At 56.4% G+C, this 27,178-nt stretch overlaps 1 protein-coding gene across 1 annotated transcript in view; it reads right to left on the reverse strand.

Moving 5' to 3' along the window:
* Positions 1-27,153, reverse strand: part of SCARA5 (scavenger receptor class A member 5) — a 37,105-nt gene extending 9,952 nt beyond the window's left edge. The window contains exons 1-6 of the mRNA XM_085305633.1: positions 26,958-27,153; positions 25,489-25,607; positions 24,090-24,218; positions 17,779-18,453; positions 11,275-11,355; positions 7,952-8,050 (exon numbers count right to left, since the gene is read on the reverse strand). Of these exons, the coding sequence (XP_085161759.1) occupies positions 7,952-8,050; positions 11,275-11,355; positions 17,779-18,453; positions 24,090-24,218; positions 25,489-25,600 (1,096 nt within the window). The 5' untranslated portion in view covers positions 25,601-25,607; positions 26,958-27,153. The remainder of the gene's footprint in view (positions 1-7,951; positions 8,051-11,274; positions 11,356-17,778; positions 18,454-24,089; positions 24,219-25,488; positions 25,608-26,957) is intronic.
* Between the last annotated feature and the right edge of the window lie 25 nt (positions 27,154-27,178).

Below are 27,178 nucleotides of genomic sequence, written 5' to 3' on the forward strand. Positions count from 1 at the left end.
CGGGCTGCGCCGCTGGGCTGCAGCCGGACGGGTCTGCGGGCCCCGCTCTGACATTGGCTCCTCTTTCGTCTCCGTGTAACAACAACAACCGCCACACACGCTCACACGCATGTAGAAATTTCTTATTAAAAAAAAAAAAGAGAGAGAGAGGGGGAAAAAAAAAAGCGTGCAGGAAATTCTTGCCCTTTAACTCGGAGGCTCTGGGAAGCCGGGATTGCTCCCCTGGGCGGCCGCAGCTGTGTCGGATGGAGGAAAGCTGCCTGGAGCCTGCTCCGTGATGGGAACCAGATGCCACGAGCCCGGAGAGCAGCGGGAGAGGGGCCAGGGACGCGGCACGTGACGCCGGCTCCGCCGCCCCGGCTCCCGGCAGCGCCGCGCACGCGAGCTCCCACCCGCCACGGCACTCCTTTCGCGTTTCTGCCCCCAAAACGCTGCCCGGCTTCCCAGCTCGCTCTGCCCCGCCGCTACAGCAAAGCCGCCGCGAAGAAAACCTCCCCGCTGCGCCGCCCGCTCCGGCAGCGCGGGAGCGAGGACGCGGCGGGAAGGGCCAGGTGATGGCAGGAGGCTCCTCGGTTCGGTGGCCCGAGGAGAAGCGCAAGGCGGAAGGGCCAGGCCGGCTGAGAAGCCGGGCAGGGGCGCGTGAACYGGCATCCTTCGGAGAGCGGAAGCGGGATCCAGCTGGGAAGGGTGGCAGGGAGCATCAGCTTCGGCACAAACGGAATTTAAGACCGTAATCGACCGCTCCAAGGAGAGATTTTTGAGGCACAGCTGGCGAAAGGCAGGAAAGGCAGCACTACCCCCCTTTTCCCGCAGCCGCCTCGGAGGCGGGACGGCTGCCAGGCCCTCCGCAGCGCTCGCGGCCGGCCGAGGCGAGAGCGGAGCGTAACGGAGCGCCGGAGCCAAGCGCCCCTTGGGATCCCCACCGCCGGCATCTCTGCTCGCGGGGGACGAACCTGTCCCCCCGCGAGGGCCTTCTCCAGCSAGGAGGCAAAATGCACCATTGCAAGTCTTCAGGGCCAGACACTGCTCGGCCGGGAGCCCCGAGGAAAGCCGAGTATCGCAATGCTCAAATATCGCAATGCTCAAGTATTGCAATGCTGAAATACTATCAAGCCCACCAAACCTATCACTGAAAACAACCCCCAATATCAGAAAAACAGGAGGGGCCAGATGCGGYGGGAAATGTCGGCACGGGCTGGACCCGGAGCTCCAGGGAGCCTGTTGAGAGGAGCCAAAACACAGGTTAGCTTCTCCTTTTATACGGCAAATACTACGTGCCAGCGCAGCCCGTACGGGGGAGGTCGTGGCTCGCACCTCTACCAGAGACCCTCGGCAGAGCCCGCGAATGTGGCTCTTAGCGGCGTTAGCTGGGAGGTTGCACCTGGGTGCAAACAGCTTCCGCCGGGATCCCGCGGCAAACGGCCGCCGAGAAACCAAGCTGCTAAAAACCGCTGCGGCAGCCTTAGGAGCTGGTCTCGGGCAAAACAGGTCTCGAGTTGCCGTTTGCCCCTGCGAGGGCCAAAGTCTCTATTCAGGCAAAACCAAGGAGTGCAAAGTACAYGCTGCATCAGCTCAGCACGGCCGCCGCGGGGGCAAGGCAGAGCTCGGGCAACCGGGGCGYCCGGATGCCAGGGAAAGCCGCTGGGACAGACCTGGGGCACGCCAAAGCCGGTAAACGCAACGAAACAAATCCGCGAATTCATTTCCTCCCCATCTCAGATCYGCGCTGCCGCATTAGAAGCTGATTTAAACTGCTTTTTTTCTAGCCTCAGATACATCTGGCACAGGAAAGACCTTCGTCCCAGTGACCTGCTGCTACGGTGCAAACATAAATAGTGATCACGTAGGACGAGGAGACCTGGGAAAACGACCGCTCCAAACCGCAGCCTCTGCAATGCCCACGGGGCGCCGGGAGGAAACCTCTTTGCAAGCCCTGCCGTGCAGGCCACAGGCGTGCAGGGGAGGGAAAGCGCAGCACGGCCGCCCCGGCGCAGCCCGCGGCTCCGGGACCTCCAACATCCCGCCTCCAGCAGCGGCCGGCGGTGGAGTACCTCCCRTCGTCTCTCTCCTCTTTCAGCAGCGTTTGCCCAGCCGTGGGGCTGGCCACGCTGGGATGCTTTCAGTGCTCTCGTGATGAGGAGCCATTTCGGATCCTGACCCCAGAGATGGTTAGAAAGCAGCTTCTTGCTTATACCCACTTGTGGGTCCTCCGAACCACCATCCCATTGCTTCTGCTCTTGCATCTCTCGACAGGGTGAAGGACATCAGTATTAGCACRTAGCTGCTGCCCACTGCCCTCCATCGGCATATCTCAAACACTTTGCGAAAACGCTGAACTTCACGCCCAAAATGCAGGGGCCGGCACCCCCGTGGAGGGCAGCTCCTCTGCTCCTTCTCCTCCTCATTTCGCATCCCTCCCCTTCAACCTCARTTGCTTGTATTTCCTTCATTTCTGGTTTTCCCTTCTTCCTTTCTTTTCTTCTAAACAAGCTTGCTGATGAGCAGAGGACAACCCCTTCRTGGCACAGCTCCTATCCAATTTGGTTCCTGTTCCTTCGGTTCAGGCCCAGCTCTCCGAGCTGTTGTGTCCCAGCCAAGTCTCAGGAGCATCCCAAGCTGAGGGCAAGGTCCAGCACCAGCTGGAAACGGGGGAGCCGTGGAAGCTGGGCAGATCAGGAAGACCGGGGGAAAGCCCTGGTGCTGGCATCACTACTGGTCCCACCAGGAGGGACGGCTGGTGCCTTCACTCTGCAACTGTCTTGGCAGTTTCTCATTGCAGTTAAGTCAGTGCAGTTGAGTCTCRTTTTTTTCTGGACAAACCAGTTCAGGTTTGCAGGATGCAGTGGAGGCGCGTGACCAGATCCCCTGGTCTCCGGTCTGTGCCAATGGCCCCGAGCAAACCCCAAGAGCAATTGCAAACCTCCCATGCAGTCAGCAAAGTCCCATCCCTCAGGCAGCTCCCAGGAAGGTTTGTGTGCCACGTCCTGGTGAGGAGAGGGATGATACTGTTCAAAAGACACAGGYTGAGTCCAAATGGCTCTGCAGGGTCATGTCCAACAGCTGTTGAGAATTATTGTCTGCAGAAGAGGTGAAATCTCTGCTAAATCCCACTTCCAGTTGCAGTAGGATGGAAGTTAAATGATAAGAAACAGAAAGTATATAATATTTTTCTTCCTTCAACAATGCTGTATATGGAAATCACTGGTCTAAAAGGAAACCCTGAAAACAGGAAGACTTTAAAGGTGCTTTGCGCGATGTACCTTGGACGTTATTTGCTGCTCCCTTCTTAATGCAGAGGTAACCTTGCACGACTGCTTGCACGCAGAAATGTGCTCTGTTTGCAGCAACATGCAAGAAAATTCCTTCTTACCTGCACGCGGGATTTAGGAAGTGGATTTCTCTCATTGGCCATGAATTCATTTATAGGTGAATCACTGCAGGGGCTAATTCACTGCTGTTTCCTCGTAAATGTGTTCCCCATACAACGGTCCCCGAGGAAGGGTAAAGCAGGCTGATTTACAGTCACTTTCAATAATAATTTTCCCCATTTGGAAACAAGGAAAATAATACTTTTCTGGGGTAATTCTAACGGATGGGATGAAGGATAAGAAAACAGCAAAATGGAAAACGATGGGGAACGGCTGCTCCGTCGCGGAGAGGAAGAGCAGCAGCAGCCCCGCGGGGGAGGCGAGAGGGCGGCTGCACAGCGGTCAACGCTAGACCGGGTCGACCGTCCCTGTAAGCGAACCCAGACCTGCCAGAAACGCTCCCGCGGGGCTGTCGGGACCTGCAGCAACGGGACTTCCTGCGAGGAGGCTCCTCCGCCTTGACGTCCCTTCCCCCCGAAGAGGCTGCATTYCCCAGCGAGCTGATGGTTACTGTAGACTCAGAAGAAAGCCGGTTCAGAAGTGTAAGACTGGTGCTGCGGGAAAACAGGCCTTTCCCTAAAGCCGGGGCTTGGACCGGTGCCTCGCTTCGTGTCTGTTTCCTATAAATTGCAGAGAATCCCATAAACCATAGAAATTCAGTGCTTGCTGCCAGAGCGTTTCGCTATTTATTGGAGACCGGTTGAGATGAAGCCCCTTTAGCCGAGCACCCCTGACCTCAGGGAGCTGGAATAGGGAGGCTGTGATTTGGGAGCCGGGGCTCACTTGGGATGAGACATGTCCAACCCTGGTCTTTTCTGGTCGTCTTTGTCCAAGTAGGTTAGAAAGGCAATGTGAAGGGAAGGTCCCCGTGATGCAGACGGCGCTGGTGGGACCAGCAGCAAACACGACTGGGAGGAAGATTGCAAATGTTGCCCAGTCACTGGGCTAGCGGCTGGAGACCGTGCAGGCGGCCAAGGAGGAGCGAGGGAGGTGATGTGCTCCCAGACCCTTGCAGGGACGTGGGTCTTGGAGGGGCTCTGTCCTTGTGGTCTAGGCAGTTCCCAGCTTGAAGCATGACTTCATCAACGTCCTCCATCCCGAAGAGACATCTCCTCCCAGGGTCATTTTGCTGGGCAAATCTGGTGTCAGGGTTTGGTCCTGATGAGCCTCTCATCTCGAGAGACTGACGTTTATGAGGCCAAGGCCTCCGGCGCTTCCTGACACACGYACGGGCACTGGTGCTCAGGGAGAAACAAAAATGCACTTAACAACCCGCTTCAAGGGGGAGAGGAGGAGTGTTTGGCTGGGCCTGAAGTACGGTTTAAGTCGCCCATGCTTCTCAGTACAATTTCCTTGTCAAATCATTGCTTGGCATCAGCCAGTGAGAAAAGCCTACCTTCCTCYGCTCCAAGGAAAGAAAGGAAACCACAGACCCAAAGTACACTGTGGTTTTGGTTGGCGAATCTCAGCGCAGCAGTTGTTTGATTTGCTGCCAGGAACATCTTAGCCACTGATTGCTTGCGGAGTCACCACCTCCCTCGCATTAGCGCAAGGCTCTGTAGCGCTCATGGATTTGCAAGGCTCTTGCCAGAGTCCATTTCAAGGGAGTTTTATGACCTCCTGCAAAACCAGGCCAGAGGTTTTTACCCCATAGCTCTTAGCTTCTGCCTTAGCTCTTCACGGCTTGGAAAGAGTCCTGCACCTGGGACACCCATATCATTACTGGGAAGCTGCAATCTTAAGGGCYGGACTTATCTCCAAAAAGGCAGAGAGGTGGTATTGGAAAGCAGCAAAACAGACTTGAAATACTGCAGTTTCTCTGTTCTCTCACCCTCACAGCATGTGCCATGTAAGGCTCTTTGCTCTGACAGTGACCTCCACTTTGGTTAGCACAAGGCAGATGCAGACTGGGAGCCAAGGCTCCATCAGCTCAGAAACACTAGGTTTCCTTCCGCTGCATGAGAAGGGGCAATGGAAAAAGCAACTTGCAGCACTGAGTGCTTCTAGACCACAGACACTGCACAAATATCATCTAACCAGCTGTGTGGCCTGGAGAGCCATCTCCATCAGTAAATGGGTGTTGGAAGGCCAGCTAATGCCCAGGCTGGGATGACTGGGAGACCGATGGGACAAATAGAGCTGTCATGTCAGTAAGCCAGGTGATTACAGCAGTAATGGCTCAAGGGAAATASGATCAGTCATTAGCGGGAGTGATGATAATTCCTCCTGAAACCCCTCCAGCACTGTAGAAATGTTTGGTATGAGAAGAACGAGGTGAATAGTGGAGGCTGCCATCAGAGCTGTTRGTGAGAACCAGGAATGCATCTTGCTCGTGTTTCACTGCTGTTCGATGGCATGGACTGCAATGCAGCCCAGCCTGGTCTGGAACAGAGCTTCCCATCTGGAGGACACCGAGCTCCTGGCATCTCCCATGCTGCAGAGCAGCACGGGGGCCAGAAAGCATCTAAATCTCAGACACTGACAATCTGCCGGCTGGATGCAGCTGGGCTGCAGATGGGAGAAGGCTGCTGCRTAACACAGCCGCTCCTCATCACACAACCCAGAACATGTGCTGCATTGCTTGAGACCTCCGTTCTGCAAACCCACCCCATATCCTACCTTCTCACCTGCCTCTGCTGCACGGATGCAACTCTGCTGCGAACCATGCCAGTAGACAGAGAATGCCTCTTTGCTGTGACAGCCTCCTTGGACCACTGAAGGGGGACACAAGCCAGGCAAAGGGAAGGAGTCCCCAGAATTAGCCCCTGTTGCCTGCTGAATGTGAACACAGCACGCAAAGCTGAGTCAGCTAGACTGGGATGTGCTAAGTAACAGAGATTAGAGTTGGAGAAGAACTAATGCACACCGCATCGCTGGGTTAAGAGCTCGTGCTAATTCTACAAAAGAGCATCTTGCCTTGAGCTGCATCTCCGAGAGCTTTACTTTGCTCTCATGCTAAGTAGGGCTGCCACTGGAAGTGTCTCTTCTCCTACATCTCCTTTCCACCTGGAGCTAAAGCTTTCTGGGTCTGTACGTTCAGGAACTGGCACTGTGGGAGGAGGAGACATGTCCCTAGGAAAGGTCCTTTGCACAAAGACACTACAAAATGCAGAAAGGGTGGACAAGCTGGTCCTGCTCCTAGGGCGCAATAAGGCTTTTGGTTAGCATGTCTGGTGCAAGAGATGATAGACACAGCTTTGGCTAGCCACAAAAGAAGGAGGGACGATGAGGCTGGAGGTCTCCTCTGGATCCCTGCCTCTGGCAGTGACCGACACCAAACACTTCAGAGGATGTACAGGAAAACTGGAAGCTAACTCTCTGACCATCTTTTCAGCGTGATGCCGAGTTAGCAGATATAGGAGAGAGATGTGTTTGAAGAGGACATTTTCCTTTAGCTTTCACACGTGCAATTCATCGGAAGAACTCACTGTGTAGTACCGTCAAAAGCAAGAGGTTGTAAGACATGTAACACACGGGACCTCCACACGAAGGGCCAACAGMGCCCACATTCCCAGAGCTCAGGGCGTTATTCCAGGCACGCTCATGGGCCCATACTTCCCTTTTCCCTGACCACTGTCACACATCCACCGGGGCCRGTGTGGCCATGTCCCAGGTCAACATCATGCACAAGCAAGAGATGAGGAAACGCGGACAGCCGTACAGCTTTCTGCTGCGTGAGCTACCTGAAGTCACGGCACTTCCCAACTTCTCTACCGCTGTGCACCCAGCTGTCCGCAGAAGGGGCTCCCAGTCGCCGGGGCAGACTGCACGCACACACACTGCTCTGCCCAGGGAGGCACCACTTCTGCTGGGCCGGGTGTTTCCTGCCTCCCCCACGCTTCCGCCGCCCAAGGCGTTTTGAGGTAAAAAAAGTGTGTTTTGGAAACTGATTCTGTTTTAAGTCATAGCATGGAGCTTCTTTTAGAAGGTCTCCTGGGACTAATCTGTCCTGCTAAATAGGTGTCCAGACATTTTCTGCACCMAGAACTTTTCTCTGCTCTTAACCTGGGTGTGGTGAGGCACTGCAAAACCACAGGGAGCCAGAAAGAGTGACCAGAAATCTAAAGTCTGAACTCCATAATGTCGCTAAAACCCTGGCCAAGCCACATGTGGGAGGGTGGGAAGGCAGCCTGGCAGGTCCTCACACGACCTTGAAGGAGCCAGCCCCCAGCCCAGGCAGCGCTGCCACCCGTGCCAGGCCCTGGCCAAGCCTCCCTATGCTGCAGGAGCCATGGTCTCCTAGACCACAGCTGGCTGGAGCATGACCTTAACTGTCTTAACCTTCTGCCTCCAAGCTTTGTACTCTCTCCACCATTGTCCGTTGGTGGAGAGGACTCAGTGGAGAGGTCATTCATGCACAAGAGCAAGTAGGCACACTCCAAGCTCAGCAAGATTTCCACTCTGCCCAGGAGGCTCCAGGTGGGTCACAAGCAGGGCAGATGGGCCCTGGGCCCTGTCACTCTCACACCACAGACCAGTGCCTCTGCCTTCTTGATGCTGGTCTCCAGAGCCAGCTTTTTGCAGGAAGCCCAGCCGGAACCAATGACCCACCCAGGAGCTTGTGCACTGAGGTTGGTCCTTACCTCTGAATCCCCGCAACCCTGCTGGACCTGGAGGGCCAAGATCTCCTTTGTCCCCTTTCAAGCCACGTGGTCCTGGTGGTCCTCTCTCCCCGGGTAGCCCTGGAGTAGGGACAAAGAAACAAAACAGTCCTATCGCAGTGGGAACCTACATAAACCAGTTTTAAACACACACGCACACAAACACACATGCACACAGACACACGTGTTGCTTGCCAGCAGAAATGCTAGTTGGTCTGTGGTTCTTTGTCAGCAGTCAAGGATCATCAGAAGGACACACCTGAGAGTTTAACCTGTAATTTCTTTCTGTATCTGCACCTAGATAAAGGATGGATTTAAGTTGGAGAWGGACTGGTGCTGATAAAGCTCTGAGCATCTTAGGTCTCAGAGCAATGTGACAGCCAGGCCCCAAGATTGGAGAGCAAGGATGAGATGGAGGAGCCAGGGGTGATGAAGACCACATGGAGCTGTAAGGTGCCATGGAAAGAACGGGGGTTGTGCACCCCTTGCATCCGTTCATACTAGCCAAGCGGGATGCATGAGCAGTGGCTGCCCTGCAGCATGGACCCCCAACTGTGACCTGAGCCCAGGCCAGATGAAAAACTCGCTGGGGAGAAATCCTCAGTGAGAGCACAGCTCCTCCAGCATCCAAGCGCAGCCCTCTGCCTGGCACGATGCTGCTGATCTCCCATGCCCACATCCGGGGGTAGAAGGAGATCKGAGTTCCCCTTGCACTGAGCTTCGTGTCCCTCCTGGACTGGGCTTCTCCAGTCTAAGTCAATATTTTCCTGTGATTTGAATCAGATCCTTCTACCATCTACAATGCAAGTGCTGTACAGCCACAAGAGCCAGGTCTTCTCCGTCTCATCTGCTTCAAGTCAGGTCCCTTGGGGAAAAGCACCTCCGGAGCAGAGGGCTGTGCACCCCGCTTGCCAAGGGTCACTCTGTACGTGGACACATTTCTTCCCTTGAGGCTGAGCTCTGCAGCCAAAGCAGTCAAGAGGAATTTGGGCACCAATTCCAGTGGACACAGTCTGGGRCTTAACCCTTCCTCTGCTGCATTCAGCTAACGCCTTGCCTCCTTCTAGGGGGGGAGTGCGGTGTCAGGGCCAGATTCGTAYTTGGGTGGAAGACCCAGGGGAAGGAAGGAAGCACAGAGAGGCCCATCTATTATGTGAAAGGGAATGCAGCTTTATGGGATATGCTTGAAAATGCTGGCCACGTCTGAACCTGAGCCTCCTGAACCCAAAGTGCTGGTGTTGTGACCTCGTCTGGAAAAGCACCAGGGAAAGCAAGAAGGACAAGGCGCTAGAAATCATGGTTGTTTTGGCAACTTTTCCCATAGGTGAACCCTCCAGGGATTGTTTGGGGGTTTTGTTTAAAGAAAAAAAAAAGAAAAAAAAAGTAAAAAAAAGAAAAAAGGAAAGAAACCAGACGATGTATTTCTGATGCTTATTACACCCAAGAAAATGAGCCATGAATCTGTCAACGCAAATAAAATAGCCGTCTGTGAAAAGAGCACGGGCAGCCTGCGCTGACAAGGGCTTTCAGAGAGCGATCAGGTTTCCCAGCTGCCTTGGCCAAACTTGGACGGTCCTGCCATCCTCCTGGGAGCAAGGGAGAAGGGGGCACCAGAAGTGTGTGCRTTTCATACCAGCCCAGTACTGGCAGTTCGGATCCAGGTGTTTGGGGACCTGAACCACCTGCTCCAGCACCAACACCTCTACGCAGGTCACATCTTCACTGGTTAATTCATCAGTGCCAGGGTGGGATATTGCCCCACAGCACTCCATGGTGCTGCCTGTCAGGACTGGCATGGTTTAATTTTCTGGCGGAATATGAGGTTGATGATTAGATCTGGTGGCAGGCAAATTTCTTCTCTAGGATGTAAGAGGATGGAAAAGGAGGACTATGGCACCACATCCATCCCAGACAAGAAGGATCTTCAACTCAAGAGGAAAGAGCCTGTAGGGGATAGAAGCCACCAGACTGCAGAAGATCTTCACCAGAACGGGTCCTCCAGCAARCTCTGCACTATGTCCAAGTGCTGGGTGTAAATCCAGTAGTTCCAGGTTTGGCTTAAAATGAGAAACAGGCTCAAGCTGAGCACTTATCCGGGGGCCAGGCATACCTAGAATATCTGTGGTCAGAGTTCACTTGGCCAGAGCCCTCGGCCTCAGCCGTAGGGGAATCCAAGCTTGTTCCTCCTGGCTTCTTCTGATGTGACAGAACAGATTTCTTGTTAGTCTGAAAAACATGTTTTCCTGGAGGTGCAGGATTGTTGCTTCTTAAATTGAATTTCTCTTAAAAACAATGGTTTGAATTAAGAAGAAAAAATAATGCATTCTTGAAATTGAAGAAATAGCCTACCAAAACCTCAGCTTTCCCAACCTTGCCGATGACTGTAGTCCCCTCCCACAGGCTGGAAGGGCCCTGAGCTGGGTCTCTCCTCCCCACCTTTGGTTGCAGGCTGCTGGTGCCAAACCTCCCGGTGTCTTCTTGATATGCTACGGCCAGCTTCAGCTCTGACATCAAAATCAACAAACATCAACCTTTGCTGAGTGGCTATTTCAAAGAAGCCTGCAGGCTGCTAATGGACTTGTGTAGCTCTCACTATCCTTCCAGTATTGGAGGGGGAAGGCAGGAGGCCAAGGGATAAGCTGGAAGATGAGAGAGACTTTTGCCCCTAAAGACTTGCATTTCTGCACCTGAGTAAGGGACAGTATGGTCCAAATAGGAGCTTCTCTAGACTTAGTGTCTCAGCCCTGGTGCTGTGTCAGCCCAGGCATTGCGGTACTGAGTACCACAGATTTGCCCTGCTAATGGTGGGAACACGGGGTGCACACCCCATGGCATGAAGGTCCATTCAAGAGGCATGAAGGTCCTCTTGAAGCCCATGATCTGGGATCACTCAAACCTTCCAAATATGGGACTTCAAGAAGGGGCAGCTGCTAAGCAGCCAGAGGAAGAGAGGAACTGCCACGCTGTATTGGAAATACAGATAAGCTGAGCTTAGGGTAGAAGTGGTGATCTCAGATGACAGACTGGTCTACAGGATGTGGGGGACACATCATAAATTGAGGCACTGAAGTGTGAAAGGAGGCCAAGAGACAGAGGAATCTATTGCAAAGAACAGCCCCAGCTGTCTGGCAGGTGATGAGACAGCAGGTTTATCCTAATACTATTTCATCTTTGCGCAATGCCAGCAAGGTCCCAGTGGTCAGACTGGGACCCTACAGAAGTCATTGGGAATGGTCCCGTTGACTCTGTACGCTTTGGGTCAAGCCTGGCTGGATTATCTGTACACTGGACATGTTGTTCCTCACCTCGCAGCCCAGGGAGGCCGGGAAGACCAGGTTCACCTTCCATTCCTTCATTGCCTTGGTCTCCTTTGGGTCCYGGAGGCCCTGAAATACAACGGGTACGGAGTGCAGTGATTCCCCCCCTGCAGAACAGTCATCCAGCAGATGCACGCACACACGTATACACACACGCACAGACTCCTTCGCCGGCCGTTATTGTTTATCAGGTATCCAGGGGCCTCTAATAAACACAAATCTCCGCCACAGAGGAGCTAAGTGACAAAGAGGCAGTTTGCCAGGAGCTTTGCTCTGTGATCTGTGGATTTTAAAGGCCAAGAATGACTCTCCCGATTGCTGCCTTGCATGCCAGAAAACTTTACCCTGTAGTTCCTGTGATTCCACCTGAACGTGGCTCCAAAGGAAATTCCAGTTTCCTGGAATTTCCTCTTAACCAAAACCCATGACTTTTCCAAAGAAATTGCTTTAAGAAAAAGGAAATGCATTTTGGAAATACTGAGGTGAACCTTTAGGAGGGGATTTGCATCACAGAACTTATCATGGCTGGCTAATAACCCAGTCCAGAGCTAACCATCCAGAGCTGCTTCAGTGTAAACTGTCGTGACATTATTGTATATGCAAGCAGAAAGCCCAAACTATAATATATTTATCGGCTTGAAAAGGGCCAGTTCCACAAAGCTGAAAACAATTAGGAACTAAATCAACTGGAAGAAAGAATATGAACAGAAAAAAATGACTCATGGGATCATATAAAATTGGGCAAAGAGAGGCCTTAAGGGGTCACTTGGTCTTCGTCCTACCAAGGCAGGATGATAATTGGAAACTTTTAAACACTGTTTTCCTAGAAATCAAAAAAGGCGTAAACTCACAGTCATGCAGAAAGCAAACARTTGGCCAGGGTTATGGACAAAGAGGTAATACAAAAGGATCAGGAAAGAAAGAGGGGGGAGGCTTAGCAGTACTAACAAATGAGTTATTAGGAACTGCAAATATCACCCATAAATTAASAGCAGTGTTCTGCGGGTTCCTAAGAGATGAACCACAACAGGCTCAGGACATATCCCAAGCTGAACATGGTCGGAGGCTGGGAGAGGACTACTGGAAAATGTTCCACTCGCTTGCCCTGGTTTTACTCTTGGACTAGATGGACTAGGCTAGATGGATGGATGCACTAGATGTCCATCTCTGGGCTCTGAGAGGACGTGGGGCTTGGGACACCCTGCTGTGACCCTGCATGGTAGGTCTCATGTTCTGAGTTGCAGAAAATCAGTTAGCGAAACAAAAGGATGCTAAGAACAGTCAATACCCGGGAGAGCCAAGTACAATAAGGAGGCACTTCAGCATGGGAGCAAAAGGGACGATGCACTGCAGGGGACGCGACGTGGCCCTGGGTGGGAGCGGCAGAATTGTCAGTGGTGGAGCAGGTTCAGCGATGCTCAATTCAATGTTCAGCCGATGTCAAATGGGGCCGTGGGGCAGGAGCCAGGAGAAGTATGTGCTGCATAAAGCTGCTGCCACTGCTGATAAAATAGTTTTCATTCCCATAGTTTTACGAAGGGTGTTACACAACAGCCATGAACACCACACACGCTTAAATAAGCCTATCTGTGTTAGCTGCTCCTTGGAGTCCGAAAAACTGAATGAATAGACAAATAAATAATAGGAAGCGTATGATTACATAAATAGATGGTGTTAAGTACTCTCATTGATTTTCAGTGTCCCGAAAGGCCAAGAGGGAGTTCAAATCATGCCAGTTTGTTAAAGAGAAAATGGAATAATGTGGGAATATGTTTAGTCTGCCCCACGCCACTCAATCCCATCTGAAATAAAGAGCTAATTCAGAATTTGGTAACGATTTCAAAGACGATACCGTTAATTCCAGCCTGCGAGGCATTACAGAGCCCATCGAACCGGAGCAATATCCTCATAAAGGTGATGGTGAGCTTGATGGGTGGTAGCAGAGTGTCGGGACAGGGGCATCTCTGTGACACTAGGGTTTTCTTCCKGGGTGTCTCCAGCCCTACAGCCCCAGGTCTTCCGGGCAAGGAGTGGAAACTTTGTAGGACCCAAAYGTTCTCCTGGGTTTGGGTCAAGTTCTTCCTTTGCCAGCTGCAGCCCAGCAGAGCAAAGGTTGGGCTGTAAAAACCACWTGCTTAAACCTAACAGATGCTTTCTCATCACAAGCAAAACTAAAAGCAGCTCTGGAAATATCTCAGAAAAAAAGTCTTCTCCTTTCCAACCCTTACTTTGCCCTGAATATCCTTTCTGATTAAACACCCTTCTCTTCCCCAGGGCCAACAGCAACAGGACAGGAGCAAAGCTGTCGCAGACACCAGATGCCTTGCTCCCACACACACTGGCTCCAGCATGGCTGGGCTGGGCTCCCCTGAGCAGGGGCAGCTCCAAAGACTTCCATCTGCTCGGGTTTTATGGGCACACTGGGAAGTAACCCACACAAAGGCCCCACAAATGCTGGGGACGTGGGAGTTGCCTGCCCTGGGCACATCCCAGAGGGGTTTGGAGTTGTCCTCCCTCCTTAAAATCAGCCCCGACCATCTCAGGTTGCAGATTCCCTCTCCAGAGACGCTGTCTCATTCGACAAGCGAAACCACATCAGCCGCCCTCCGAACAGCAGCCCAAYGTCAAGGCGAGCCCACGGCACCGGAGCGGAGGCTGCTCCAGCGCTGCCTGCAGAGCCCCATTAGCTCTGCACCCTTCCGCCCCGCACAGCAACCCCGGCAAGGGTGGAAAACCATCCCGCAGGGTGTCGAGGAGGCCAGGGGCACGTACAGGCTAAGASGGGGACTAGACCTCACCGAGGACAAGGCTATGGATAACTCAATCTCTTCTGCTCACAGAGCGCTGAAGAGTGGGAGAGTAAAGCCAGGGAAGAGACACGCTGGACTCGTCTCTTATTCCAGCATAYATGCAGTCGAACAACAAACAGCAGAGATCTGACAGCCTGCCCCTCTTATGGGCCTCAAGGGCAGCAAACTTGGAAGCACACGAGCAAAAAAGCTATTTTGTGGTCCGTAAGCCATCAGAGCATCTCCTCTTGGCTAYAGCAGCGTGGCTCAATGAGCCATAGGGGAGCAGAGATGGTCCCATCCCTAGCTATACCCCGTGGCTGGGATGGGAGAGCAGGGAGAAGCTGGGATGAGGATGCAGGAGCACTGGGAGGGGTGGTTGGGAGAGGCTGCAGTCCGGAGACAAGGAAACATGACCAGCACTGCAGACACTTCGCCAAGCTGGTCYCCACCCCATCTCAGGCTGGAAAACGCCAACCCAGCTGCACCCCGGCTTCACTTTGCTGACTRCACTGGGCTGGGCTGCATGCTGCGTTTGCTGCTGCTCCCTTGGGAGCAGCACAGGAGAAAAGCCATTCAAAACAGGCGGGACGTGGACTTTAGCAAAGCACAGAGCTCTGAAGTCCAGATGGGACTTTGCAAWCACCCCACCAGACCTGCTGTGTGGTGCAAGCCAGCACATCCCACCCAGTGAGTTGTGCAAGGGACTCCGGACAGGCGGCCTGAGCTGCAGCAGATTTTGGGCACCCTCCCTCCTGCTGACACAGTTACTTAAGATCCAGATTCCCTCTCTGTGCTGCAAGGCTGAGCCCCCTCCGAGATGCACAAGGTGCTTGGCATGGCCAGCTGCGAGCTGGGGTGAGACCCCAGCCACCCACGTGCATCGAGTCCTCCCTGGCCTCTGCTGGAGACGATCCCAGTCCCCATATCCCCAGGACCTCCCCAGGCAGCCTTCATCACACAAAACGGCCTTGAGAAGCCAGAGCCCAGGGTAGTCTCCGGGGAGGGAAATGCACCACCCAGGCAGGCAGCCCCACACCTCCCTGCTCCGTGCCAATCCGTCTGGGAGCACGGCTGGCTCAGCGGGGAGCACGTGGAGCTGGGAATAAAGCCCCTTCCTGGAAGGTGGGTTGGCCAGATAGGCATAAGGCTCATAAACTGTCCAGCCGCCTGACCCATCGCTGCCAAGAGCGAGCGCGAAGGGAGAAAGGACGGGGAGAGGAAAAAGAGAAAGAGGGAAGTGGAGCAAGCACAGGTCGGGGCTGCCAGGAATGTGTCAGAGCGGCGACTCACAAATCAGGTGCCAGCCTATTCGGATGGATTTGGTTTGTTTTCTGTCCATGCTAATTGGAGCACCCTGGCGCAGGGGTGTCAGACCGTGACATGTGGAYGGCTGTTGCCGTTCCTGAGGAGTCACAGCACAAATCCTCCTGCCCCTGTGGATTTATCTAAAGTTGCAAACCAGTTGGGAGTTTGGATGCAGTGTGGCTCCAGCAGCCCTGAACCTGGCATCAGCAGCAAACGTCCCTCAGGGACCAGGRAAAATTATCCCAGGGTGCTGCTGGTGCCTGAGGACTCCAGGTGGCCAGCGTAGGTGAAGGCAGTTGCTGCAGTTCAGGATATGCAACCCGCAGCTGCCCAACAGGCAGTGCTTTGGTGTCCACTCCTCCGTCGCCTGTCTGGTGTTTCAGCTGGAAGCACCAGAGAAAGGTCTGCCTTGACTCAGAGGTTTGGTAGCAGAGCAATGTCTCATTGCAATGCTGTAGGTGTAAACAAATAGCCTGGAAGTGGGCCAAAAATTGCCCCCCAACATGCAGCTAGGCCTGGATGTGTCTGAAACTGCAGCAAGGACACATCACCGCTCTATTTCCAGAGCCCTAACGCAGCTTTCAGCACAGGGGCATCCTTCCTGGGAGAGAAACTCATGGTGGTTCGGAGGCCCTGAGCCGGATGTGGTGGTCATGGGCAGGCAGCAGATGAAGCCGTGAGCTAGATGGACTGATGCTGCCCCACTTCACTGAGTAAGACCAAAGGGACTTCCCAAGCCACTGTGATCAAGCCATTGAATGTGTCCTGCATGGGTCTCAGCCAGGTGAAGAAGGCAGCATGTGGAAAAGGGCTTCCTTGAGCCTGTCTTTGGCTTGCTGCCTCCTTGATCTTCTGCCATAAGTCACAAGGATGCTCACAGTTTGGTGGGCTCCCATCACAGCCCTGCTCAGATGCCCTTTTCCTAAAGAGCCCAGCCCTTTCCCTCCCTCAGCATCCCCTGGAACCAGGTTGCTCCCACGGGCTGCAGGTCTCTTTGCTCTGCTGCTGGCTGTCAGAGGTCACTCTATCCGTTGCACTTTTCCAGCCTCAGTCCTTTTTCCCTGCCCCACATCTGCCTCTTCTACTTTAGTATCTAAGACTCTTGAGGCAAAAAGCATCTGTTCCTTCGTGGAGCACCTATCACAGAGGGGTCCTGATCTGACTGCTTCTCAGTCACATTAGACAACGGGACTGGGATCCATCACAGCAGACATGTCTCTCTCCAGTGCAGATATTCTCCATCTGAGCTGGTCACCTTTGAGCTCTCTATACCCAAGGAGATCTAATTTGTGCAGTTACTTGCTGCATGAGCTGTGCTGAGGTACGTGGACAAATGGTCTGTCTCAACTGTATGGCAACACTAACAAGATAGTAATGTTAAAAACAAGGAGAAATTCCTGATATCAGAAGAAGTAACGTCCAAGCAGCTGGCTCACCCTGACCATATAGTCACACTAATAAGATAATAATGTGAGAAACAGCTGGACATTATACATAATAAAAAAGGGGAGTAGGTGCTTAGCAGATTAGTGACTAAAGGGGGAATACCAAGGCAACCATGTCATAAACACCGAAAAAAAGATATCAGCAAAATTAGAGACTAGGGGCAAAGAGTAAACAGGGGTTGGCCTTTGTCTGGGAGGGGTCGAGGGTGGTAAAGGAGAAGAACATAGGAGTGAAAACATGGGGGGAAAAAAGGATAAGGTAGAGCAAATGATGTGATCAATAATTGAGGATATCTGCTGGGCAGCCCTCTGCTTGATCACTGCAGAAGAAACTCATTGCTTCTGCTGTACCCACATCTGGCTCACCTTCATGGTCAGGTGGGACCTGGCAAGGTTCTCCCTAGCATCAGTGAGGGAACCCTGGGAGATTTCTTCCTAATATTGACTGGTGAACATTTGGGGGGACCACCTAACGTGTCACCCCTGCCTAACGCTTTAATAGACTAGACACTCACTTGCTACAAACAAAGTCCAAGGTGCTGAAGACACCCGAACATTGCAGGCACCCAAATGTAGGTGCTTAGTGGGTTTAATACACCCCCCAAAGACCCATGACATCCCCATAGGACAGCTACGTACAAGGGTCTGGGGAAAATCCAGCGCTGTCAGGACAGTAGCTGGAGGCAGGTGGGCTACCCTACAGTATCTCAAGTGATGCTGAACAGTCGGGTTTAGGTAGGYATACTCAGCCTACAAAGACAGAGGAGATGAAGCACTTGTCCCAGCAATAGCCAAGGATCCCATCACCCCACCAACTGCAGCTGCATGCCATGGGCCACTTTCTGTCACCCCTCAAATCACTGGAGACAACCCCTTCCTCACGCTTCACGCACAAGCTTGAGGCTTCATGCAGAGCAAGGGAGATGCTTACAAGAGAGTGCTCAGTTTACCTTGTATCACGGAGATGTTCTTTAGAGCAACTGAATGTTCCCAGTCCTTGAGCCGCAGGTCCTCTGTCACATTGTTGAGGATGGCCAGCTCATGCTTCAGCTGCTCTTCCATGGCTATATGGATGAGACGCATCTGCCGGGCATCTTCAGTGGCGTTGCTGATCAGCACCTGCAGGTCCTGGATGCGGGTGTGGTGGATGTTCACGTCATAGGAGAAGGTCCTGTTCATGGTGTCCACGGCCCCACTTGCCACTGTCACCTGATCACTCAGACTCTCCACTCTGCTGCTGAGGTGGGTCAGAAGGTGGTCGTGGTGCTGCAGTAGCAGCCGACTGCTGTTGCCTTCCACAGAGAGCTTGTACATCTCCTGCTGAGCTGTGTCACTCTGCTGAGTCAGACTGTCCCAGAGATTGGACACTGCCTTGTCAGTTTGGCTGGCCTGGGTCTGCAGGCTCCAGAGAAGCCCTTCCAGCTTCTGCAGTGATCCCGTCATGAGGAACAAGGAGTCCGAGTGGTTCTGCAGGAGGTCCTGGAGCCTCCAGATGTGATCCATCACATCCCCTTTCAGAGGTAGGTGCAGCAGCTTCAGCTGCATGTCCCGGAAACTCTCATTCAGGCGGTTCACGTTCCCCATCAGTGCCTTCAGGTCCTCAGGGGAAGTCTGCGGTCTGGAGACTGCAAGGGAAAGAGAAGAAGGGGACATCAGAAACAACTCCATGAAGATGAGAGGGCCCAGGTGAGAYAGGCAACCCTCTTTCCTCCCGAGGAGCACTTGGACATCCCCACTGTTCCTCCGTGCTTGGAGATGAAAGCTAAAGCTCCTTTGCAGATCCCCACAAATTCATCCCACTGGTCCCTCTTTGGCCCTGTGGTTTCCTGTGAGAACAAGGTTGGCTGCTGGGAGGGCTGGAGAAGGAGGWGGCTGCACAGGTACCTTGCTCAGGACGGACAATAAAGGCTCGCAGCAGTTCTGGATTTCAGGGTAGCTCTGCGCACGCGGGAAGGGCTTTGCCAGAGAGGTCTGGCAGGCCGTGAACCTGGGTGTGATGCTACGAAGCTCTGCACTGTGGCTTTGTCTGGACTGCCTTTGCCTTTGGTTAGCCTATTGGCTGCTAAAAGTCTCCACTTCCCTTTCCTGAAAACAGACCTAAAAACTGCACGCTCAAACTCCTCTTTTTTTTTGTCCTTTTCTTCCTTTTTTTTTTAACCCACTGAGATTTTAATTGCTTAACAATCAGGTTTCCCTTCTGGCCACTAACTCCGGCCTGAGCTGCATCCTTTGCTCCATAATTAACACCAGCAGGTTGGCTTAGCGGGTCTCTGCGGCTCCGGGTGCGGTTTGCAGAGCCGTGGCGAGCTCCCAAGCACCACACCATGGGCGCTGTCCACCCTCTCGCACAAGAAGGAAGAAAACCCACCCCAGCTCGGGAGCTCCAGCTGCCTCCATGCCCTGTACCTCCCTGCTCTCCGTCACGGGTCCTGCTGGGTCTTGGCCACTGGAGATGCATGCAGGGCCACCAAATGAACGCAGAGCAGCATGACACCACACTGCAAACGCTGGGGCTTGTGGCACTGCACCCTACAGCACACTCAAACTGAAAACCAGCTTGTGGCCGGTCTTGCCCAGGGGAGGGAAGTGCAGAGCCTGCCTGGGACCCAGGCAGAGAATATCATGTTCTCCCTCCGCTTTGCGTTGACTGCGCGTCTCCAACGTGGTCCCAGGGCGAGGGACTCGAAGCCAAATCCATCTGAACAATAAGAATAAAAACCTCACCATTGTCCTCCAAGCCGCGGTTGGGCTTCACCTGGCACCATGCCCCGGGCTGGCCTGGGACCGGCCTGGCAGCTGCCCCCCTCCTTTCCAAGGAGGAGAAACCCAGCAAGGACATTTGGTTTGCATTAAGATCGCAGGAGTAAATATACGGTGAGAGAAGACATGCACACGCGAGGACTCCAGCGCTCTGCGGGGCGCCTGGCTCAGGTCCACCACCAGCAATAGCATGAGGTGTCTGGGAGGGCACTTAATGGACTGAACCGATGCAGGGGGGTGGACCGTACCCTGGACGCTCTTCTGCAAGAGCAGGAAGGAAAGAAATCTGCAGTTACATCTGGGCTCTGCTGGGCCTGGTGCTGGGGAAAATCCAGCCCCTCCAGGATAGTAGCTGGAGGCAGGTAGGCTGGCCTACAGTATCTCAAGTGAGCAGGACAGTTGGGTTTGGGTAGGTATATCAAGCCTATAAAGATAGGGGAGATGAAGCACTTGTTCCAGCAATAGCCAAGGATCCCACTGCCCCATCAGCTGCGACATATGTCAGGAGAGCCTTGCTCTGGAAGGTTTATAGCTCAGCAAGACATGCCAGAGGAAGGGTGGGAGAAGAGGGAGGGTGTCTGCCCCTCTTACCCATTGGGAGCTGAGAAAGACACTAGAGACTTGCCCAAGGTCAGCCAAGGAGGAAACAGCTGGGAAGGAAAGACCTGGAGAAAAGCTGCTGTGGGACTGGCTGGGGTGTGGGTACCACCACCATCCACATGGACCCAGGGGGTGCAAAGATGCTCCTTCAAAACTTCCAGACCCAGCATGCCTGTGATGGACACCCAGGCACACACACAACCAAGTTGCAAGTGGCTTTCTTGCAACTGAATCGAGGAGCAAAACAGTCCCAAACGGCCATCATATGTGGAAACAACCTAGAAATCAGGTCCTGCTGGGGCTGAGGAGGCAGAGGCAGGTCCCACACTTTGCATCCGTGGTTATCTGCAGAGCCTGTGGAGTTCTGCGATTTCACATAAACCATCTCCTACAGCTTCATCTCAGCATCCCCGCTGCTCTGCTCCGCCCAGCGCTGGCCCTGCAGCCAGAGCGTTAAGAGCGGACCCGCAGATCCCGAGCCAAGGCTGTTCCTCGGCCAAAAACACCCTGGGAGACTTCCAAGGAGTACAAGCACCTCCGCGAAGGCAGGCTGGCCTGCGCGTGCAGGGGTAACAACAACTCTCCTGTCCCCCAAACGCTGGCTCCCGCTGCCCACGGCGGGTGCATCCTGCTGTGAGGTCCCACGCATGGGATCGGCGCGGCGTGGCACGCATGCGCACAGCGCCCACATGCAGGTGCACACACACGCATGTGCATGCGCACACGCGGACCGTGCACGCATGCACACAGCACGGATGCAGGCACACAACCGATACGCACGTGCATGCGTGCGCAGAGCGGAGGTGCAGGTACAGGCACGCACATGTGTGTATACATGCAAGCACACAGCACATACACGCAAGCACACACAGAAGACAGCCACACACTGTGCCACGGACACCCAGCCCGCCGCTAGCTGCGGCAGGAGGCCTGGCAGAGCTCGCGGTGAGCTAACAGTCCCAGAAGAGCCCAGCGGGGCAGCGGTTCCCTGCCTGCTTTTGTGTTTTTGTGTTTTGGGGACATGCTGTCTGCTGGCTCCCTCCCCCGCCAGCTCCTGGCGGCCTGGGTGCTGCAGCGTGGTGATGGGGCGCGCAGAGCTGCGAGCCCCAAGCTCGCCGCGCCAAGCCCTGGTGTCCAGATCCCAAACCCCAGCAGCGTTCCCGCGCCCCCCCCCGTGCTCTGTGCTGGGCGCTTCCTGGAAAAAAGACGGGTCTGGAAGTAGCTGGCTGAGCAGGGGTGCAAGAAACGGCTGAAAACCCCTGAGTGGCCTGGAGCGAAGAGCTAGAGACCGACTGAGCACCTCTCCCAAAAAAAACTAGTGGGCAAAGGAAGTCAGGACCCCCCAGCTGCACACGCGTATTTGCGACCCAGGCGCGTGCACGGGACCGCTGGCGCCCCGAGCCACGCGYGGGCGCACTGCAGAAGTTTGGGGTTTATCCTCGGAGGAAGGGAAGCGCTGCCGACAGCCTGGACCTGGGCACGAGACGGGGCTGCCGGCGCTGACCGTCCTCGCTCCGGTTTTCCTTCCCGCGGGGGAGCGTGACGGAGGCTGATCTCAAAATGCAACCGACTGACGTCCACACGCGCACCAGCAAAGCCCTTGGACAGGATTGCTGCTCGGYGACCCCGACGAAATAGCCCTCTGGATGCTGGGGCGGGCGGAAGCAGGTTTGAAATGTCAGCCCTGACGAGCAGGAAAAGAGCCAGAGGTTGGGAAAAGCTGTGACGGGCAGATCAGGCCGGGTGGCTTTGCAGAGCGCGTCGCCTCCCCGCGGCATTTGCAAGGCGAACAGGGGAGCGTTTCGGGGCCGGGCTCGAACAAGCCGCGTCCCGTCGCTCCCCTCCGGCTCCAAGCGGGACCGGCGCTTCCCGCGTGTCCAAGGTGGGCCAAGGACTTTYCCCCTCGCTTTGCGCCCCTCGCTCCGCTCCGGCGCCCCGGCTCCTTCCAGCCGCCCGCGTCACCGGCCGGGGGTGGCTTCTGCCCCCRTCCGCGGGCGTTTCGCTCCTCCAATTAGCTGAGCGAAGCTGTTTCCGGAGGTCACTCCCCGGAGCGCGAACTCCAGTAAACTCGCAGCTTGCAAAACGCCGTCTTTTGGCCCGGCACGGGACTGGGAGGCGCCGGGGGGGCCGGCGCGGCCGCTCCGCCCGGCCCTCCGGGAGCGGAGCCGTCAAAACCGCGGCTGCACCCATGCCTGCGGGAGCGTGGGCACCTGCACGCACACACGCGTGTTTCTGCGCGTGCATTTGCACACCTGCACGCGTCCCTGTGCGGGCGTTTGTGGATTCACTCCGCTTCCCGGGGGAGGAAGGCGGCCGCGAGGTCYGGGCCACGGGGCAGAGCGGGGCRGAGGGGGCCACGGGGCAGAGCGGGGCRGAGGGGGCCATCCAAGAGAAAATGCCTCCGGCAGGCGACTCTCCCGCTAATGGGCCCTGGAGGAGAGGGCCTGGCCGGCCGCCAGCCGAGCAGGCTCCCGGGGCCCCGCTCCACCCCCTGCATCATCACTTCTCTAACAGCCTTAACGGAGACATCGCTCTTCCTGGGCCAGCAGGATTTTCAGGCGAACCAGCCTCCGCTGCCGCTGGAGCTTCGCTCCGACTCCTCGGTCCCTCGTGTGCTCCGGCGAGGGGACGCCCGGCGTGCCCGGGCGGCTTTGCAGGGCCGGCTCCGGGCTTCCAGCCCCCGGGAGCCCGAAACGGCCGAACCCGGGGCTAAGCTGGAGGAGAGAGACGTAGAAAGAGCAGTAACGAAAGAGATGATGTTCTCTTCATTTTGCTGCTTTCCTCTCCAAGATTTTCAGCCGTAATTGGGAGAATTGGGCACTTTTTCCTGTTTTTTTTTTTCTCCTTTTTTTCCTTTAATTGAAGCATAAAAGCTGMAATTCTGCCAGTCCCGGGACTCTGGGAGGGGAGGCTTTGGAGAAGGTTGCCCGGTCCCGTGGGGCTCAGCTYTCCCTGCCACCACTGGGTGCCAAAACCTTGTCGCCGCTATTGCTGGAGCCGCTTTTGGGCGAGCAGCTGCAGCCCGGCGCGGTTCACGGCACCGCTCGCTCCGGGCTTCCTCCGGCCAACAACAACATTCAAACAATGCGAAACRGGGAATAAATAAGGAGAGGCTTCCAAAGCCCAGCCAGCCTCCTCCGGCCCGTCTCCGGCGCGAGGAAAGCCGAACCTGCCCCTCGCGAGGCGGGCTGCGCTCGCGGAGCGGCCGTTCCCGCGGCCGCCAGCGCGGAGCGAAGCGCCGGACCCGCCAGGCTCCTCCGCGGCCGGCGGCGGGGAGCACCCAGAATGCTGCCCAGGAGACACGTGAATACCTAGAAAACTGCTTTCTGCTGCTCCGCGAACGGCCGAGGGTCCCTGCGGCTGGAGGACGGCTTCCCGGCGAAGGGCTACGGGTGAGGGGGGAGCCCTCCCCCCACCCGAGCTGCCCCCGGGGCCGGCGCTGCCCTTCTCGCACGCGCTCTCGCTGCTGCCCGGTGCTTCCTCCCAGCCCACGCTGCGACCGTGCGGCACCTCCGGCCTTAAAGGCTAAGGCACGCGATGCAACGCAACACCCAGAGCGTGCAATTCAAATGCAACATCCAGAGCCCGTGCAACCGCCCGGCACCGCTCCTAAAGGCTGGGAGCGGCTGCTGTGCACCAACAGGCTGCAAAACGAAGCGGGGTTTGGCCCTCAGCGACGTTGCCGTGGGTATTTTCCTCCTGTGGCTGGTCAGGAAACTGCCCTGAGCAGCCGCTAAAGCGGTTGAAAYGAGGTCCTGGGGACAGACCAGGCTCGTTGCGCATCTATCCAGCGGCTCACGGATCCAGGACCCCCTTGGAGCCTGGCTCACACCGTGTCCCACCCGTGGCATGGGGACGCTCGGAGCATCGTGCCGGTGATGGCTCCCAGCTCGGCCCTTACCTGCGAGGATGAAGACTCCGACGAGGATGAGGAAGACGAGGAGGTAGAGCCCCACCACGGCATACTTCAGCGCTGCCAGGGAGCCCAGCCGGCCGCAGCGCCCGGCCGCTTTCATCCTCCTGCCGGGACCTGAGGGACGGGAGCGGGCGGTCAGGAGAGCATCTCCCCCTCGCCGAGCCCGCGTCCAGGGCTGGACCCCGGCGCCAGCGGGACCCAGCTCCTCTTCCCTCCCTCCGTGATGCCCAATCCAGGAGCCTGCTGCACAGGCCAGGGCAGGCTCTCTCCCGCTTTCTGCCTCAGTTTCCCCAGTTGCCAAAGGGGCCTGGTGATCCCGGCCTGCCGCACGCGCAGGGAGGTGGAATCTCAGTGGACCGTGGTCATAGGTGGGACCTCTGCACGGAGGTGACCTCGGAGTGGGGCATCCCAGAGCTCCTGGGCACCCCCATACCRTTGCTTCCCTTTGGCCGAGGGGAAACTGAGGCATGAGGCTCCAGCTCTGCCCTTCCCTGGCGGTCGCTCCCCTCCGTGAACATGGCCACTGAGACCTGGCAACTTTGTGCCAGCTCAGCTAGCGCTGCCCGCCTTCACCCCTTCGCGCTGCCGGACCCGAAAGGGCTCCGATGCGGCACTGGCGCAAGGTGGAGGAGCACGGCCCGAGGTTCCCATCCCCTCGCTCCCGCGTCTGTCCGTCCGTCCATCCGTCCCCCCCCCATGGCACCATGCAGCTTGCTACCCGCCCGCCGTTCCCGTTTGCCACCACTGGCCAAACAGATGGAGCCGATGGGTTTTCGTGATGAGCAAAGCCRCAATATTTTTCTGACATTAACACTTATATCAGGTCCTGGGAGACTCCGGGAGGAGCTGGCGCCGGGCCCCGAACCACCCACTCCTCTCGGCCGGCGCTCACCGCCTCTCCGGAGAGCGGGAGGGATCGCGGCTGCGTCAGCCAGGGCTTCGCCGCAGCCCGGCTGTGGGACAGGATCCTGCCCGTAACCAAGGGGAAAAGCAAGCTATTCCCCTCCTCCCACCCAGCTTCCAGCCCCTTCCCATGGCAGTGGGACACACGGGCTGCCCGGCCGCCAAGGAGACACCCAGCATCTCAACACCAGGATCCGTGGCCAGATTACAAGAGCTCCTGTTAGGACCAAGCACCTTGAAGGTCCTGTGGTGCCCTGGCCATGCTCAACCACTGGTCAGACCAGGAACGGTTGCAAGAGGAGAGGAGAAATCTCCCTGCAGCAGGATTCCTGGAGCTGCCCTCATCTCTGTTGCAGGCAAGGGCCTTTCGGTCTCTGCTCACGAAACCCTCAGGTTCCCCTTCAGGGGGTCCCCACGTTCCTACCCCCATGTTCAAAGCCCCCAGTACTGAGCATCTCCGAGCAGGAGGACCCAGACTCACCGTCCTCACAAAGGTTCAGCTTGGAGAGGTTCCTTCCCTCGAAGGGCTCCTCGAAGACAGAGTTGTTCTCCCTCTCACTGAAGGTGTGAAGATACATGGCCTTGTTCTCCATCTTCCCACTGCCAGCAAAGCAGAACAGGTACATGAGAAGATGCTTGGCAGCTAGGAGAAATGCTGATGATGCAGGAGCCCAGCCCCATCTAGTCCTCAGCTGTGCACAGCCTGGGCACCCTGACCCAGGAYGGTCTGGTGCAGAGGACATGGACTTGCCACCAAAGGAGTCCTCTGCTCTCCTGTGGCAAAGGTGGCTGCTACATCTCAGCATGTGCCAGTCATCCTGGAGGGGTTGAGGGGCCACCATCTGCTGCTCCTGACCTGCTTGCCACCAACACAGACCCCTTGTTCCTGGGCAATCTGCAGCAACGTGCAGCCTACTGGCTCCCTGCTCCAGCCATGCCCTGGATGTCTGTCCTGCTCCAAGGCTGGACAGGGAGACTGCGGCTCGGTCCRTGCATGCAAGCTCTTCCCAGGACCTGATCCATTCTTGGGGCTTGAGATCCCCCTGACCCACATCACCTCRAGAGGTGCTCATGATGCCCCAGCGTGCTGGGTTTAAGACAAGCCAGTTCTTCCCCTTTGGAGACCAAGGGCCCAATTCTGTTGTCACAGCAGGATCTGATCTCCGATATGGACAGCTGAGCTCAGCTGGTCACAGCTGTCCTTGCTTTTAGGGAATGGTCAGTCCTGCTAAGGTTATGCCCCTGCTGCCACCGAGGTTTTACAACGTACAGAGACTCCTGCAGGGAACCAGCCTCCAGCCCCCTCACCCCAGCAGGGCTCTGGCATGGAAGGAGTTAAAAGAAGTGACCTGCAGGCCTTGCCAGGTGGGATCTGCCGAGCACTCCCCAGACTCCTGTCTGCACACCCTTCACCAGCTGGCTGGCTGCAGCGCGGCCGCGGGAGATCCTCTCCTCGCCCCGGCCACCCCTCGCTGTCAGCACATCTGGATCTGGCGCGCTGCCTCCCGAGGGGTCTCTGCGCCTCCCAGCCAAGAGCAGCCCCGCTTGGAGCAGGGGGTGCCGGGGGGGGGTCCCCAGTGCAGGTGCTCCCAGGGGTGCTGTGGTTGGGGGGCACGGGGCAGTGGGGAGCCCCCCCCCCCCGAGCAGCTCCCGAGCTGCTCGTGGATCTCAGAGCGCTGTATAAACGCTGCGGAGCCAAAGCTCGTTGCCCAGGCTGGACCCCCCCGCCCCCGCCCCGGCTGCCCCACACCGCGGGGCTGCGGGGCAGAGCCGGCGCCGGGATGCTCCGCGGCGGCGGGGGGAGAGAGCGGCCCGGGGGCCCCGGCAGCCGGCGGGCGCCCGCGCCCCACCGCAGCGCCCCTCCCCCCCAGCCCCATTGCACGCTGCCCCCCCCCCAAAAAAAAAAAATCTAAAAAACCTCGCAAACTGCGCCGCCGCGGAGCGACTCACCTGCGGGACCAGGCTGCTGCCGTCTCGCCTCCCTCTCCGGAGCGCCGGGCTGCAGCGGGGGGCGGCGGAGGGGAGGGGAGGGGTCGGGGGGGCAGCAGAGCCCGCGGCCCCCTCCCATGGAGGTGCCCGGGCCGCCGGGGGGAGGCTGCGCGGAGCCGGCGTGTGAGCGCCGCTGCGCCCCGCCGGCAGCTTTATGCAGGCGGCGGGGAGCGGGCCGGGCT

This window comes from Rhea americana, unplaced genomic scaffold, assembly GCF_003343005.1.
Source record: "Rhea americana isolate MKP2758 unplaced genomic scaffold, rheAme1 scaffold_225, whole genome shotgun sequence".
Classification (NCBI taxonomy): domain Eukaryota; kingdom Metazoa; phylum Chordata; class Aves; order Rheiformes; family Rheidae; genus Rhea; species Rhea americana.